Genomic DNA, 16,562 nt, shown 5'->3' on the forward strand with positions numbered 1-16,562 from the left:
CAATGCAAATTCTTGACTGGAAAAATAAAGAGTTGCGGAACCGTAAGATCCCATTGGTCAAAGTACTTTGGCAAAATCATAATATTCAAGAGGAGACTTGGGAGAAGGAAGTTGATATGCGAGCCAAGTACCCCCAGTTGTTTGACATCTAAATTCAGTCTTGCAGAATTGTTTTGGGCTTTTGCTTAATTGATACTTTGTGGTTCACTTGTACGGGACTGACAATATCAGATGTTGTACTTCGTTATTCGAATATCAATAAAGTATATGTGTTTCCTTAACTTTTGAATTGTTATTTCTTACTTACTTCGATTTCGAGGACGAAATCTTTTTTTTTAGGAGGGGAGATTGTAACAGCCCGCTAGAAATTCAATTGTGAAATTTCTATTAACTTTAGGAATCTCGTGAAAAACCCATAAGTTTTCACGAATCCATTAATCGTATAGGTTTTTGTCTAACTACATAGTTAGTGTTATTATTTACTATGGTATCAGAAGTGTATTTTTGATTATTGGAGATAGTTAGAAGTGTCAAAATGTATTATGGTTTGTGCCATTAGACTCGGAGGGTTATTTAAAGTCTTATGGCGCAATAACATTTTTTCATATTTTCGGACAAAACGTCTGTTCAAAACTGTAGATATTATTGGATAAAAAGAAATATCTTGAGGTAATTTTCGTGAATATTATTGGGTAAAAATATTTTGAGTTGATTTTTATAGATATTATTAGATAAAAATATCTTAAGTTGATTTTTGTAGATATTATTGGATAGAATATTATGAGATAATCTTTTATAGATATTTTGGGTAGGAGAAAACCACACTTAACTCTCAACTCCAGCCTTATCACCTCCCTTATCTCGTCCATAAATGTGTCCAGCCAGCACCCATGAACTTATTTTCAATTACTCCTTCTAATGAAAGATTATCAAACACTCTCTCTCGGACAGATTTTAGGAGATCTTTTGCATGCCCATTTCGAAGCTGTTGTAAGTGTTTTATCATAAAGTCTCCTTCATATAAGTTGTTTTTTTTTAGTCTAGTTTACATGGATATCTTATTTGCCCCATTTGAAGATCATTTGGTCAGTCAAATATTGTGTAAACTATAGAAAGGTCATTCTGGGAGATAAACTGGAGAATATGTTATAGTTTGGAGTTTTTGACCAAGCTAATGGATAGATATTGGTCCGAAATTTTTATGGAGTATTGTTAACATGTATATGTGACTATTGGTTGAGGATTTTTGCATGATTAAAGGTTTTGATGAAAGATGTTCTTAGATTTAGAAACTTAGAAACTGGAAGAGGAAAAACAGTTTCTGTTTTGAGAAAGTTTAACTCTTTGGTGGTCTAAACCTATTCTAATAACTTTGATAATTTTATTGGAGGATCCTAAACATCTTATATACATGTTATATTATTATTTTGAAGATATTTGATATTAGTTTCAAAGATATGAAATTTTATGCAAAGAGATATTCAAATAAGTCAAAGTGTGGATATTCTTGGCTAAATTTATGTTTTGGTTAATTTCTAACCATATGATCTTGAATTAGAAGCTTATATATGTTTTAGGACATCTTTTTAAACCATGTGATGGTTTGGTTTGAAGATCATATATTTATAAATCATAGATCAAGAGATTTATCAAAACTAGTTGAGGGAAAAGTTTATGTTTTTGGACTAAGTGTAAAACCAAAAACTCCAAATATTATTTTGTGATTTTAGTGACTTTAGTTTGATGATTTAAAGCATGGTTGATGTTAGAATGATATTATGAATATGTTAGAAGTAAGATTTGATTTTTTGAAATTCTTGGAGATGTTTTGATTTAAGGTCAAAACTTGTGATTCAAGTGCTTGGATCTTTTTACAAAAAAGTTTGGTGTTGATTATTAGCTTTTTCTAAATGGATGTTTTAAGTATGGTTTTGAACTTAGGATTGGAAGATGTTTGTTGTAAAATTTTGGTTTAAGCATGAGTTTTGAAGTTGGAAGGAATTGCAACAAAAATAAAGGGAAATGGCCTATGGATGTTTCGACCATAGTGTGTTCTTCATAGTTGTGTTTTGTTTTAAATTTTTCTGAGTTGATATTTAAGTTTAGGACAAGATTTACATGAGGAATGTAAATTTTGGAAACTTTTGGAGTTAGTATGCAAAATCCTTAAGTTATGGGTAAAACGGTCATTTTCCCACATGTAGAGAGTAAAATGAAAATTTTACTCTTTAAGTTAGTATTTTCCATATTTCAAATTATTAGTGATTTAGTTCTAACTTTTAGAATCACTAATTACAGTTCCTCGTGATCGCACTTGAAGTTTTATAAGAAAAGCAGAGATCGAGGTAAGTTAGCTTTTAACTTACTAGCAGTCTACTGTGTATGTGTGCTAAGTAAAAGAATTACAGTGTATGTATGTATGTTATCATATATGTCATGCCATGCCAAGTTATCATGTAATTGTCTATTATACAGAATTTATTCTGTCATCAATTTTTATCTGTTACACAATATATTCTGTCATGTATTACTATACATTACAAATATGTCATGCTAAATATGTTGTTTGTTATATGTTATGCCATGTTACGAAATGTTACTATCTCAAGTTGGTTATGTATTTCAAATTATGTTCAAGTCACGTTATGTTACGTCAGAGTTTCAGTCTTTTCATATTCCAGTCACGTTTCATCTTGAGTATATTCAGTTTATGTAGAATACATGGGGCCACAACAACTGTGGAGTATGTATTTAACTGCATAGTGATGTATAGAATACATGGGGCCACAACAACTGTGGAGTATGTATTTTTAATGTTAAGTCAAGTTTGTGTAGAATACATGGGGCCACAACAACTGTGGAGTATGTATTTACACGTAGAATGCATGGGGCCACAACAACTGTGGAGTATGTATTTTTCATGTTAATTCAAGTTTCAGAGCAAGTTCATGCTAAGTCAAGTTTCAGATCAAGTTCATGTCAAGTCAAGTTCAGTTCATGATTCAATTTAAGCTATGTCAATTATGCTATGTTGTACGCTAAGTTATGCTTTAATTACTTATAAATTTGATTATGCATTTATGCTTTTACTGTCATACATGCATCATTAGTCTGTATAGAAGTTTTTTGTTAACTTGCTGAGATTTGTAATCAAATCTCACTGTGGTAGTCCCAACTACCATTCCCCCCGAATGGTAGATCTTGTTACAGGACCTGAAGGAGGATCAGGAGCTGACCAACTAGACACAGTCGACTGAACGACGGTGCGTCGTTAATGTTAATATAGTAGTTAAATTACTACTTGTACGATGGAGTTGCATCTCCAGTACTTTTGGATCATAACTATTTTGGAATAGTGCTGTGATCTTAGTTATTCAATGGATCTTTATGTATGAAGTATGTTTTAAGTATTGGGATATTTTCAGTTTGGTGCATAGTATTGCTAAAGAAAAAAATTATCCACTGCGAATATTGCATAATGTTAGATGCATGTTAGGATTATTGCATCTTATATGTCATGAACGGGGGCAGGTAACCTTGTGTTGCATGTCTCGACGCTTCAAATGTCCGTCCGATCCCAAACGGAATTTGGGGGCGTCACACGATCGGTCCAACATTACCAAGAATCGATCAATGTTAGCCCTAGTCAAAAGAGCATTAGTCTAAACCTCTTCCTGGTGCCCCTCAGGAGTAGACCTTCTTTAAGCAAGCCTGCCCCAAGTTGGACAGATTGAAATAAAATTCTTTGTCGTCCAGTACAACTCCCCACACGGCTCAGGTAGAAAACTCTTGACGAGTGGCCTCATTGCTAGAAAAGTCCCAACCCCAACTTGACACAAAAATAACCTTTTAAACCAATCCTTAATGTCAGAGAATCAGGGTTCCAAGTGGGCTATATGGTATTTGGTGCGGGATCAAAGTGATACCGTATCCAGTGGGTATAAAAAATCCCTTGGTAGTCAGGTTAGGGTACTTCTCATCCTCAGCTCCCTAGATTAGGTTCCAAAAAATGTAGCATAAATGAATAATCCTCCATGCATTACGATGGAGTTGTGAAGGGGCCAACGTGAGATAATCCAAAACATCCCAAATGGGACAGTAGAAAGGGAGTCATAGTCCATTCGAAAACATAGAAGGATACAATGAGACCTTCTCAGCATATCCTTCCGGGTTGACGGCCCCACGGCAAGCCCCTAGCACTACCAAGATGATAGAGTTAGGCACTATGTACGAACTCCTCACCGTGTCTAGATCCGATCAGGTGTTAGCTGTAGACCAATGATACCCGTCAAAATATTAAGAGTTGTTCTGGCTAGAGGCCCAAGGGTTTCTATAAGATCCCTCGAGATGTGATAAACGCAAGCCTAGATGTAAAACAAGAGATGTTCTTGGGCAGAATAAGCAATAAAAGAAGAGATCAAAGAAAGAAAAGTTAGGGGTTTTAAAAAAAGAAAAGAAAAGAAAAGAAAAGAAAGGCAAGAACAATAGACAGCAATAGGAAAGAATTGATAAAAATCAAGACTTGAGGTTTAAATAGGAGGACAATGCCGATTAGATGAATCTTAGCATGAAAGTGATAAGTGTCACTAGAGAGAAACTGTCGGGAGAAAATCCCACGATCCATGGTGCATGAAGAGACGTGGGAACCAAGTTGCCACACGTTACCCCAAGCATAGGAGCGTGTACTGCTACAAACAATGAACACGAGTCACTAAAGTGTTGTGGGGTAGAAAAGAAATTCTCACCATGTATGGTAAGAATTTGCAGGGTAAATGGAGGGATAGATATTTCCCCAATCAAACTTGGCCCGATCCACCTCGCAAGGGCCCACGAACAAAGTACTATAATTCCAACAAGCGAGAAGTAAGGAGGGCCACGATATGCAGCCATGTTGTATATTCAAGTCCTATAAAGGATATAACCATTGAAGAAATCTCGGGCCTTCCTAATAAGGATGAGTATCCGAGATTCTCACCGATAACGATATCTCCTTATACGGTTGTTGCCTAACCAAAGCCGAATATACATCACACCTAAGATCATTGGAGCATATCATGCAATTATACACTCCTTATTACTTGAGTAAGCGCCTATATATCTAGCGTCAATTGGTGATTTGAGGTACCTCTCTACAACCCTATTGAATCCATACTTTGCAATTCCAAATACTGGACTAGAATACTAAAATGTGAATAAAAAACATAGGAATTAATTTATATTCTTGAATTTAGTTTTTTATTTATTTTGAGATATTTCTAAGCATATTTTTTATATTTAATTTCATAGTCCATAAAAGAGAAAAACGCATGCACTGGAAAAGGCAACAGAGTTCGGTAATTTGAAAAATAAAATCCAAGAGAGAGTTTCCCGCAACAAGGGCCTCTTGGTTGGATGCAACATATCTTTGTTATTGAGAAAATGAAGCAACACAAAACAAATTGGATCTCCTTCTAGTTTTAAGCCTTACGCAATGGAGAGATTATTTTTATATTTTGTGGATACACGAAAACAAGAGAGGGACAGATCTTAAAAACCTGGTAGGAAGACGCAACACAACAAATGCTAGTGGGCCCTTTTTAAACTTACATGAGACTCTATCTTTATCCTTTTTCTGGTTTTGAACAGATTGGGCATAAGATTTAAAAGGGAGTTTTTGTTTTTACTTGGGTCTTAGATGTGTAGGTGCAAATTTGAAAGGAAAAAGAAAATACCAAAAAATATTTTTACTTTTGGGAGAACTAAATTTTGGGTAAAACCTAGGGTTGAAATTGATTGGTGAAATATTTTGACTTTATTTCAATTCATAGATTAAGTTTTATTGTTTAAGATTCTAGAATTGAATTCCTCTATTTGTTTTGGATTTTTATAAGTCTAAGGCAATCATATTAAATATTGCTATGATTTTTTATAAGTTATAGGATTATGAATATATGATTGTGACTTAAATAGTTGTTTTTCATTTCATTAATGTGATCTCTTGCTGCACTATTATTTGCAAACATAGTTTCATCTCTAGATTTGATATTTATTTTTATATATGAAAAATGTGATTTGTAAATAGGGAAATAGATTGTAAAATTAAATTTGAAAAAGTAAATGAACATAATGTTATATCTTCCAATTAGAAACTTGGTGCTATAATTCTTAATTGTATATATAGTTTAGATTAAAAAAGTCAGAGTATTGGATCTGATTGATTGAAACCTGAAGCTTTACTTACCTTTTTATCCATACCCTAATCTTATTTTAATTACGTGCTTTAGGTAGAATTTTCATATTCTTATCATATTGTCTTTTAATCTTTTTTCCTTAAACTTACATCTTGTAGCACTTCTTCCGACTTTTTGTAGATCGACACCTTGAACTATACTATAACACCACATAACAATTTGGATGTAATCAAATTTTAGCACCGTTGCCAGGGAGTATGGTGCAAGAATCGATACAAGATATAATTTATTTCAACAATTTGTAAAGGCAATCACTTCATTCCTTCTTTTTGCTTGATGCATTATTTTTTTTTTTTTTACTTTTCGTAGAATTTTTTTAGCTCTTAGCATTTTTTTTACCTTGCATGCACATATATAGAGACACCTTGGGTAAGTTTGCTTGTAGGCTTGTGCTAGAGTTAGAATCAATTTTTTTAAATCATTTATTTGACAATCCATCTAATCCCAAAAAAATGAGTGAACACGAAGATCAACCCCTAAAACTCTTCAGGATTACCTCTACTCTACATGCATAGCCACACCATCATGCATTATGTTTCCAACCAACACTCGTTAGCTTATTTTTAAAATATGGATGATACGGTTACTTATTACCTTTTATGGTTTAGAGAATGAAAATCCTTATTTTCACATCAGAAAGTTTGGTGAAGTAGTTGCAACTTTCTATAGTCATAATGCTACAAATGATATTGTAAGACTTAAGTTCTTTCATTTCTCTTTGAATGATAGAGCAAAGAGCTAGTTGTACTCACTAAAACCTTGATCAATAGGATCGTGGAATGAGATGACATAGATCTTCTTTAACAAATATTTTTTCCAACATAAGACCAATGCTTTGAAGAGGAAGATCTCCACATTTTCATAAAAGACTTTGACCTTTGCATAAAATGATACTGAGACTTTGTATCATAGTTGGAAGAGGTTTAAGGAGTTGTTGAGTATGTGTACTCATCATGGGTATGAGAATTAGCACATAGTTAGTTATTCTATGAGGGACTTACACTTAAAAAGCGCCAGTTCATAGAGATGATATGTCATGGTGAGTGTTTGTGAAAGAATCCAGATGAGGCTATAGAATATCTCAATGATCTTGCTGAAAAAGCTCACACTTAGACTAAACCTAGTGCTACTGAGAGTACAAATAGGTTGCGGCCTATTGAAAATTTAAATTATAGTAGAATTTATCATCTTAGGGAAGATGATAACCTGAAAGCTAAAGTTGGGATGCTTACTAGGGAGTTAGAGGTGTTGAAATCTAAGGATTTAAATTCAACACATATGACTACTTGTGTAGAGTCCTTTGGACCGTGTTTTGTATGTGGTGGGGTAGATTACCTATTTCAAGAATGCCCCACATTTTATTAAATGAGGAGAATGTATGAGGAATAATATAATACTTTAGGTATGTACATGAAGCATGTTGCACCTTTATCTGATACCTACAATTCTGGTTGACAATTTGAAAACTAGCAGCTTGCACAGCCACCTAAAGTTTATCCTGCACCGTATCATGCATCATCTTTTTTTAGGAACCCATTAGAAGATACTTTATATACTTTTATTGAGGTACAGGATAAAACTAATCAAAAGTTTTGGTCTTTGATTATGTAGGTTGTTGAAGAAAATAAGGAAATAAAGAACCATATATCCCTCCCTCTTTTACATGTTATTAAACAAGTTCCTATTTATGCAAAAGTTCTTAACAATTTGTGTACAATTAAGAGAAAGTAAAATGTTAAGAAGACATCATTTTTGACAAAACAAGTTAGTGCTCTAATTGATTAACGAATTCCTCTTAAGTACAAGAACCCTGGTTATACAATTATTGCATGTAATATTAGGAATCATGAGTTTGGGAAAGCCTTGTTAGATTTAGGAGCTAGTGTAAATTTAATACCTTATTCTATTTATTTGCAACTTGGTTTGGGTGAAATTAAGTTTACTTCTATTGTGCTTCAATTGGTTGATTGTTTAGTTAAAAAATTGAGATAGATAGTTGAGGATGCTTTGATCTAAATTAACAAATTTTATTATCCTATTGATTTCTTAATTTTGGACACTCAGTTGGTTGTTGAGTTTGGCTCTAAACTTTCTTTCATATTAGGTAGACATTTCATTGTTATGCCTAATGCACTTATAAATTATAGGAATTGGTTGATGAAACTATTATATGGAAACATGACCATAGAGGTTAACATATTTCACAGCAGTAAGCAGCCCAGGGAGGATGATGAGTGCCAACAAACGTACTTAATAGATGCATTCACTCAAGATAAGGATTATGGGACGTCGCCATGGCAGCCTAAGTTCGAATAACTGCCAAAGGGGAGTTGGGGACAACAATCTTCAAGCGTGGAGAGTCCCAAATTGGAATTGAAACCGCAGCCTTCAAGTCTTAAGCATGCATTTCTTGGCCTAGGTGACAATTTTCCTGTTATTATTTCTTCAAAATTGAATGCAAGTAAGTTTAGGAAATTTCAACTGATCGAGTTAGAGAAGTTAAGAAATGATACCAATGAGAATTCTAAAATCTATAATGTTAAAATGAAAGTGTTTCACGGTAAAAGTATTCTTAGGAAGATGTTTGAGCCTAATGGCTGAGTATACTTATATGATTCTGGACTTCAAAAGCACTCAGGAAAATTTTGGTCTAGGTGAACTGACCCCTTTGTAGTGAAACATGCTTTTAAAAATGGGGCGGTAGAAATAGAAAACCCTGGGGATGGTAGGTCTTTAAAGTAAATGGTCAACGCCTAAAAATACTTATCGATAGACAATTTTCTGATGTGGAAGACATTCCACTTGTAGATGTAGTCTATCAATCTTGACCCAACCATGTAGGTATATATTTTTTTTTTTTTCTATTCTTTTCTTTTCTTTCCATTCCTTTTCTTTCTTTTTGGTTTGTTGTTGTTTCTTTGTTTTCGGTTTGCAGAAGGATGGTGTCATTTTGCCATTTTGCTATCTCTCATGCTCACCGGATAGCCCATGTTACACATCAGGTGTATTCTACCTTCTCCACTTACTATTCATTAAGTTTTGATTATTAAACATTGATGACAATGTTTCGTTTAAGTTTGGGGTGAGGTTTGTGGTACAAATTATACATTTACAAATGCTTGTTGGAACTTTATGGCACTTTTACATATGATATAATTTTTTTAAAATTAGCATCACACGTACATCCTTTCACATGTGTATTCATTCTCATACATAGTCATCTTAGTGAATTCAACAAATCCATTTTGATCATTATGCTGAGATATTCATAAGATATGTAATGCACTCATCCAAATTTTGTGGTAAGATGGTAGTTTCTCACACATGTATCTAGAGAACTCTTTTACTTAATTGAGAGCCATCAAATGCTGAAAATTGTGATAAGCATTTATTGATTTTTTGAATTGGGCACTTCTTTTGAGAATATCATTATATGGTTTGTGGTATAATGGAAGATATACTTGGGATATGATGAAGGTCAATTTAGGATTACCCTCAAGCCTTTCAAGTCAACCTTTTGAATTATACACCCCTAGTAACCAACTTTGAGTCAAGAAACACATATAATCTTTTTTCTTCATAAAACTACATTATCCATACATCTCCATATTGGAGTATAACCTATACACTGATTTTCCCTATTGTTGTTATTTTCAAGTGTATACTAGATGTGGAATTCTTTTTTTGCAAAGAATTAAAAAAAAAAAAAAGAGGAAAGAATATGAGTTACTAGGTGCTCAAGTGGGTTAGCTTCAAAGGCAAAAATACCAAGATTAGGTAGAAATAGCAGAATACTAAGATGACATACACTTGTTCACCAAATTGTTAAAAAAAAAAAAGTTATAAATGAAAAAAAGAAAATAGATTCATTATTCAGTAATTTGAAAGGATGAAGAGTACATCAAATGAGGAATGTGATTTATTGAGATGTTTAATAAGCTTTCTTAGGTATGTATTTGGAAGTTTTTGAATCTTTTTTTTTTTCTCCATTTTCTTTCATATAGCCTAAAATAAGCCACATTACAACCTTTTTGTTTTGATCGTTCTGATTCCAAGTAAGCCTGTGGAAAGAATGATTAAATTATTATTTGTTAGTATTCTTATCATAAGATTATTGTTTGCTTGTTGCTTGTTCATAATTACCTTAATCTCCATGTGAATGTGTACACCACTTGTCAACTCTATAGAGAGAGCCATTGCACAAAATACTATTATATCCGTAAGTTATGGAATTAAATTTTTTGCTTAAGATGTTCTTGATGCTGCATGTATCAAGGTTAGTGGTAAGATTGTTATGGTTTGGAGAACACACACACACACTCTTTGTGAATTGCTATAGGTGGATTGATCTTGATAGGTTATTAAATTCTTTAGATTGTTTTGATATGTGAATCTAGAAAATGTGAATTGATGAGCTATTTTAATATTTCCTTTAGTCTCTTTCATCTCTTTTGCATAGAAATTGCTAGGGACTAAAAATAAGGGGTGTGATGACTGTACGAAAGTGCACTCTAAATACTCTATTATTATATTAGAATGCTAAAATGTAAATAAAAATCATATAATTAATTTATATCCTTGGTTTAGTTTTTTTTTTTTTTGAGATATTTTAAAGCATATTTTTTATATTTAGTTTCAAAATCCATAAAAGAGAAAAACGCATGTACTGGGAAAGGCAACAAAATTTAGTATTTTCAAAAATAAAATCTAAGAGAGAGTTTCACGCAACAAGGGCATCTTTGTTGGATGCAACACGTTTTTGTTGTTGAAAAAAGGAAGCAACATGGAATAAATTGGATCTCCTTCTGGCTTTACACTTAACGTAATGGAGAGATTATTATTATATTTTGTAGACATATGAAAATAGGAGAGAGACAAATCTCAAAAACCTAGTAGGAAGATGCAACACAACAAAGGCTAGTGGAATCTTTTTATATGCACACAAGACTCTATCTTTATCCTCATTTTGGTTTTAAATAGATTGGACGTAAGATTTAAGAGGGAGTTTTTGTTTTTACTTGGGGATCTTAGACGTGTAGGTGTAGATCTGAAAGGAAAAAAAAAATACTAAAAATATTTTTACTTTTTGAGTTCTCCTATGGAGAACTAAATTTTGGATAAAGCCTAGGGTAGAAATTAATTCGTGAAAATACTTTTACATTATTTCAATTCATAGATTAAGTTTTATTGTTTAAGACTTTAGGATTGAATTCCTCTATTTGTTTTAGATTTTTATAAGTCTCAGATAATTATATTAAATCTTGCTATAGTTTTCCGTAAGCTATACGATTATGAATATATGATTGTAAATTAAAAAGTTGTTTTTCATGTCATTGATGTGATCTTTTGCTGAACTCTTGTTTGTGGACATAGTGTTATCACTAGATCTAATATTTATTTTTCTATATGAAATCTGTGATATGTAAAGAGGTGAATAGATAATAGAATTAAATTTGAGAAAGTAGATTAACATAACGTCATATATTTCAATTAGGAATTTGGTACTATAATTCTTAATTGTGTATATAGTTTGGATTGAAAAAGTCAAAGTATTGGATTCGATTGATTGAAACCCGAAGCTTTACTTACCTTTTTATCCATGCCCTAATCTTATTTTAATTACGTGCTTTAGATAGAATTTTCATATTCTTGTCATCTTGTCATTTAATCTTCTCCCTTAAACTTACATCTTGTAGCATTTCTTTCGACTCCCTATGGATCAACACCCTGAACAATACTATAATACTACATAATAGTTTGCGCGTAATTAAATTTTGACATTGTTGCAGGGGAGTACGGTGCAAGAATCGATACAAGACATAATTTATTTCAGCAGTTTGTAAAGGCAGTAACTTTGTTCCCATTTTTAGCTTACTGCATTATCTTTTTTCTTTTTCTTTTTATAGTATCTTTTTTAGTTTTTAAATTTTTTTTTTTACCTTGCATGCACAGATATAGAGACTCCTTGGATATGTTTGCTTGTAGGCCTGTGCAAAAGTTAGAATTAAATTTTTTAAATCCTTTATTTGACAATCCATTTAATTATGAAGACATGAGAGAACATGGCGATTAAGCCCCTAAAACTCTTCAGGATTACCTCCACCCTACACGTACAACCACATCATCATACATCATGTTTATAGCCAACACTTGTCAACTTGATTTTAAAACAGGGATGATATAGTTACTTCCTGCCTTTCATGGTTTAGAGAATGAAAATTCTTATTTGCACATCAAGGAGTTTGAGGAAGTAGTTGCAACTTTCTATATTCCTAATACTACAAATGATGTTGTGAGATTTAAGTTCTTTCCTTTTTCTTTGAAGGAGAGCAAAGAGCTAATTGTACTCATTAAGACCATGATCAATAGGATCATGGAATTGGATGACACAGGTCTTTTTTAATAAAGATTTTTTCCAACATAAGACCAATGCTTTGAAGAGGTAGATCTCCACATTTGCACAAAATGATAGTAAAACTTTGTATTAGGCTTGGGAGAGATTTAATGAGTTGTTGAAAAAGTGTCCTCACCTTGGGTATGAGAACTGGCACATAGTTAGTTATTTCTATGAGGGACTTACAGTTAGAGAGTGCCAATTCATAGAGATGAAGTGTAATGGTGAGTTTTTGTATAAGAATCTAAATGAAACTATAGACTATCTCAATGAGCTTGCTAAAAAACCTTATACTTGGACCGGACCTAGTGTTACTGAGAGTACAAATAGGTCACGGCCTGCTGAAAATTCAAATTGTGGTAAAATTTACCATCTTGGAGAAGAGGATAACCTGAAAGCTAAAGTTGAGATGCTTACTTGGGAGTTAGAGGTGTTGAAAACTAAGGATTTAATGCCAACACACATGGCTACTCGTGTAGGGTCTTTTGGACCGTGTTTTGTGTGTGGTGGGGTAGATCACTTAACTCAAGAGTGCTCCACATTTTCTAAAATGAGAGAAATGTATGAGAAACAATGTAATGCCTTAGATATATACATGAAGCCTGTTGCACATTTCTCTGATACCTACAAACCAGTTGGTCTAATCATCCCAATTTTAACTGAAAATCCTGGTTGGAGATGACTGTGTTGCTATTGCTATTATCCTCCCATAGGTCCAACATGGGAAGTAGGGTGAGACTCGATTGTAGGAGTAGGAAGCAAGTGGATACTAGAGGTTTTGTTAAGACATTGGCAATCTGATCCTTGGAGGAGAAGAAGGGAACCTGCAGTGTTTTGGCATAAATATGAGAACGCACAAATGGAAATCAACTTCTATGTACTTTGTGCAAGAATGCATGATAGGGTTTACCAAGAGATATATAGGTTGTCCCCAGATTATCACACCACAAAATTGGAGATTTGGGAAGAAATACATGGAGTTCTTTTAAAAGTGATTGAAACCAAAGGAGTTCGGCTGTGGTGTTGGCCAATGCCTTGTATTTCGCCCTTGTATTAGAGCATGCAATAGTGTTTTTTTTCTTGGATCTCCATGAAACGAGTTTGGAATCGAGAAAGATACAGAAGCCACCCATTGAGCGCCTATCATCTGGACACCCTAGCCAGTCGACTTCAATGAAGGCATGAAGTGAATAATCGGAGAGTGGCTTAATGTGAAGGCCAAGATGTGCTGTGTGCTTGAGATATCGTAGTATTCTCTTCATGGCTTGCCAATGGGAGACTTTCGGAGTGTGCATAAATTGGCACACTTTGTTGACTGCATAGGCAATATTTGGTCGTGTGAGTGACAAGTATTGAAGGCTGCCCACCATTCTATGATAAAGGGTTGGGTCTTCAAAAATAGGGTCATCTGCAAGTGTTAGTTTAACAGAGGCAGCCATAGGGGAGGTCATGGGCTTGGCACAATCTATGTTTGTTTTCTTCAGGAAATCACATATAGACTTGGTCTGAGAAAGATGAAGACCAATGGCAAGTGTATGGATCTCGAGTCCAAGGAAGAATCTAAGTGGCCCAAGATCTTTTACAATCTCTCTCTCTCTCTCTCTCTCTCTCTCTCTCTCTCTCTCTCTCTCTCTCTCTCTCTCTCTCTCCCTTATGGGTGTTGATCACTTACGAAAATCTCAAAAAATTAGTCAAGTTATGATTTATACTGTATAAAAACCGTTTTATTGGGAATTTTCTTGATATAGTCCTTCATTATTTAATATTTCCTCCTTTCATTCGGGCAGACTCAGTTGATTAGAGGGTGCTATATTATATATGAGGAGAATATATGAAAAGACAAGGCCATAATGCTAACTTAATTGATGCTTTTGTTTTCTCTCAGTAATCAAAGGCAGAATTTAACTTAGGAGAAATAGTATATGTAGAAGAGAACAAACCTACAAAGATTTTGGGAGGCTGCGTTTTGTGATTTATGATTTGACCTATTTGTATCGTGTTTGGAATTATCTAATGATTTATAAGTGCGATTGATTCCATATTTCACACCAATCGATTTGTTTTACTGAAGTTGAAACTCGATGATATATAACTATTAAGACTTTGTGTTGCAGCTCCGTGAAGCCTGCCTATGAAGATAACAACAAGTCATTGGCTCAAAAGGAAGGAAGAGTCTGTTTGCTTACATTTTCTATGATCATCTGCATTGAAATTAGTATAATATGAATTTTTCTAAATGAAGTATGATGTGCAAACAACTGGAAGTGTGTTTCTTTCAATGTGAGTCTGAATATGCCCAAAGTTGGGTACTGCTACTGCTAGCTAGCAATTTGAGTAGCTAATGCTATTGAAGTTGGTGGAAATCTATATATAGATGTTTTGTTTTGTGGGTGGAATTTAATGTTGGGTAGCAATTGGTTTAAATGTTGGTGGAATGGGTTTTGTTTTGTTGGTTTGGTAGCTACTGGAGTTGGTGGATTTCTCAACTGGGGAGAGAATGTTGGTGGAAATGTTGCTGAATTTGATCTGTGATGGGCATTTTGTGGAGATTAAATGTATATTTGCCAAATATTAAAATTAAAGAAATTAAAAAAATTATTATTAAAGTAATAATATTTTATTATTATTTTGATTTTGAGAGGGTTAGTCTAACGTGAGACTCTATCTCTATTAGTTTAGACTTTAACTAAAGCTCTAGTTTTAGCCAATGCTCTAAAGACCACGGCCGGCCTCGTGATTGGTCTTTAATATCCGTTCCATTAAATTGGTTCACGAGTAGTACTAGTCATGTAATTAGGTACTGATCACAATTCTAAGGAAGACATTGAAATTAATCTGGTTGTTTTCAATTAATTTATTCAGTAATATTGGCTGACCTAGTACCAAGATGAAAACTCTCAAAAGCGTATAATTACTGCGCGCTTAAATGGTTTTAGGCTCAATGTATTCATGTTTAAATTATTAATCTATTTCCAATATACGAATCAAAACTATTTTTTCACTCAGCCTAAGTGATATGATATAGCAAAGAAAAGTACATCAATGGATCCTCCATGTATGAATATATTCCTTCCAAACGGGCAGGAAAGTATCAAAATGGAGCTATCGCTTATGCATAGGTGCCCCGCCGGGAAGAACAGTACTCAATCCGGGCCATAAACAAAGGTGGTCGATCAATTCTAAGCAGTTCAAACATACGTACGTTCACATGACAACAAAATAAAAGATATTAGTGTTCTCAATTCTACTTCACACATACTGGAGATGAGCTCGAGTAGAATTAAGGGGACCGAGCGGCTAAGAATGAAACATGCATGGTGCGTAGGAGACAGTCTACGTTATCGATCCTGCGTGAGTTGAAGGGCCTTGCTGTGTTCAAAACCGGAAAGACTTACTGGACTCAGAAGAGGGAAAGAAAACCAATTATGAGAGGACGGCGACAGATTCATCCCAAGGGAAAATGAGGCCTCTTTATTCTCCGAGATTTTCTTGGGTTTCATTTCCAGCGCTGCTCCTGATCCAAGCTGGTACCCTACTGCAGAGAATGGTGGAGGCTCTTGGAATTGCCTGGTAACATCAAGTTGAGGAGGAGCCACGCTTTGAAGACGAGGAGGCAAGCCTAACTCGGCTGCACCAGTGAGCTTTTGCACAAGGTCCCGGAAGTTAATGGGATCCACCTTATATATTCTAGGGGGTGACATTGGCGGCAATGGCGCCACTACTGGCCTCTTGCATGGCTTTGCTACAGACTTTCGAACCGTATGGAGTAGTGATGAGGAATGAAATGGTCGTGGGAATTTTGGACTCTTCGCTTTTTGCGATAAGTAGGTGGTGGAGGAGGAAGAAGATGAGTAAGCGGAGTAAGGTTCCATAGATATGGAAATTGATTGGCCGGTTAGTGAGAGATTTATTCTTTATACCATTAATGGATCGAAGGC

The 16,562-nt window shown here is 34.2% G+C and overlaps 1 protein-coding gene and 1 non-coding gene across 2 annotated transcripts; both read right to left on the reverse strand.

The window, feature by feature from the left end:
• Positions 1 to 12,660: 12,660 nt before the first annotated feature.
• On the reverse strand, positions 12,661 to 12,768 carry LOC122302037. The gene has a single exon (XR_006240286.1). It is a non-coding gene; the product is annotated as a small nucleolar RNA R71 (small nucleolar RNA).
• Positions 12,769 to 15,602: 2,834 nt separating this feature from the next.
• Positions 15,603 to 16,562, reverse strand: LOC122301943. Its single transcript, XM_043113289.1, has one exon. The coding sequence runs from the start codon at positions 16,494 to 16,496 to the stop codon at positions 15,963 to 15,965; it is 534 nt and encodes a 177-aa protein (XP_042969223.1). The 5' UTR covers positions 16,497 to 16,562; the 3' UTR covers positions 15,603 to 15,962.

This window comes from Carya illinoinensis, chromosome 2, assembly GCF_018687715.1.
Source record: "Carya illinoinensis cultivar Pawnee chromosome 2, C.illinoinensisPawnee_v1, whole genome shotgun sequence".
Lineage (NCBI taxonomy): Eukaryota > Viridiplantae > Streptophyta > Magnoliopsida > Fagales > Juglandaceae > Carya > Carya illinoinensis.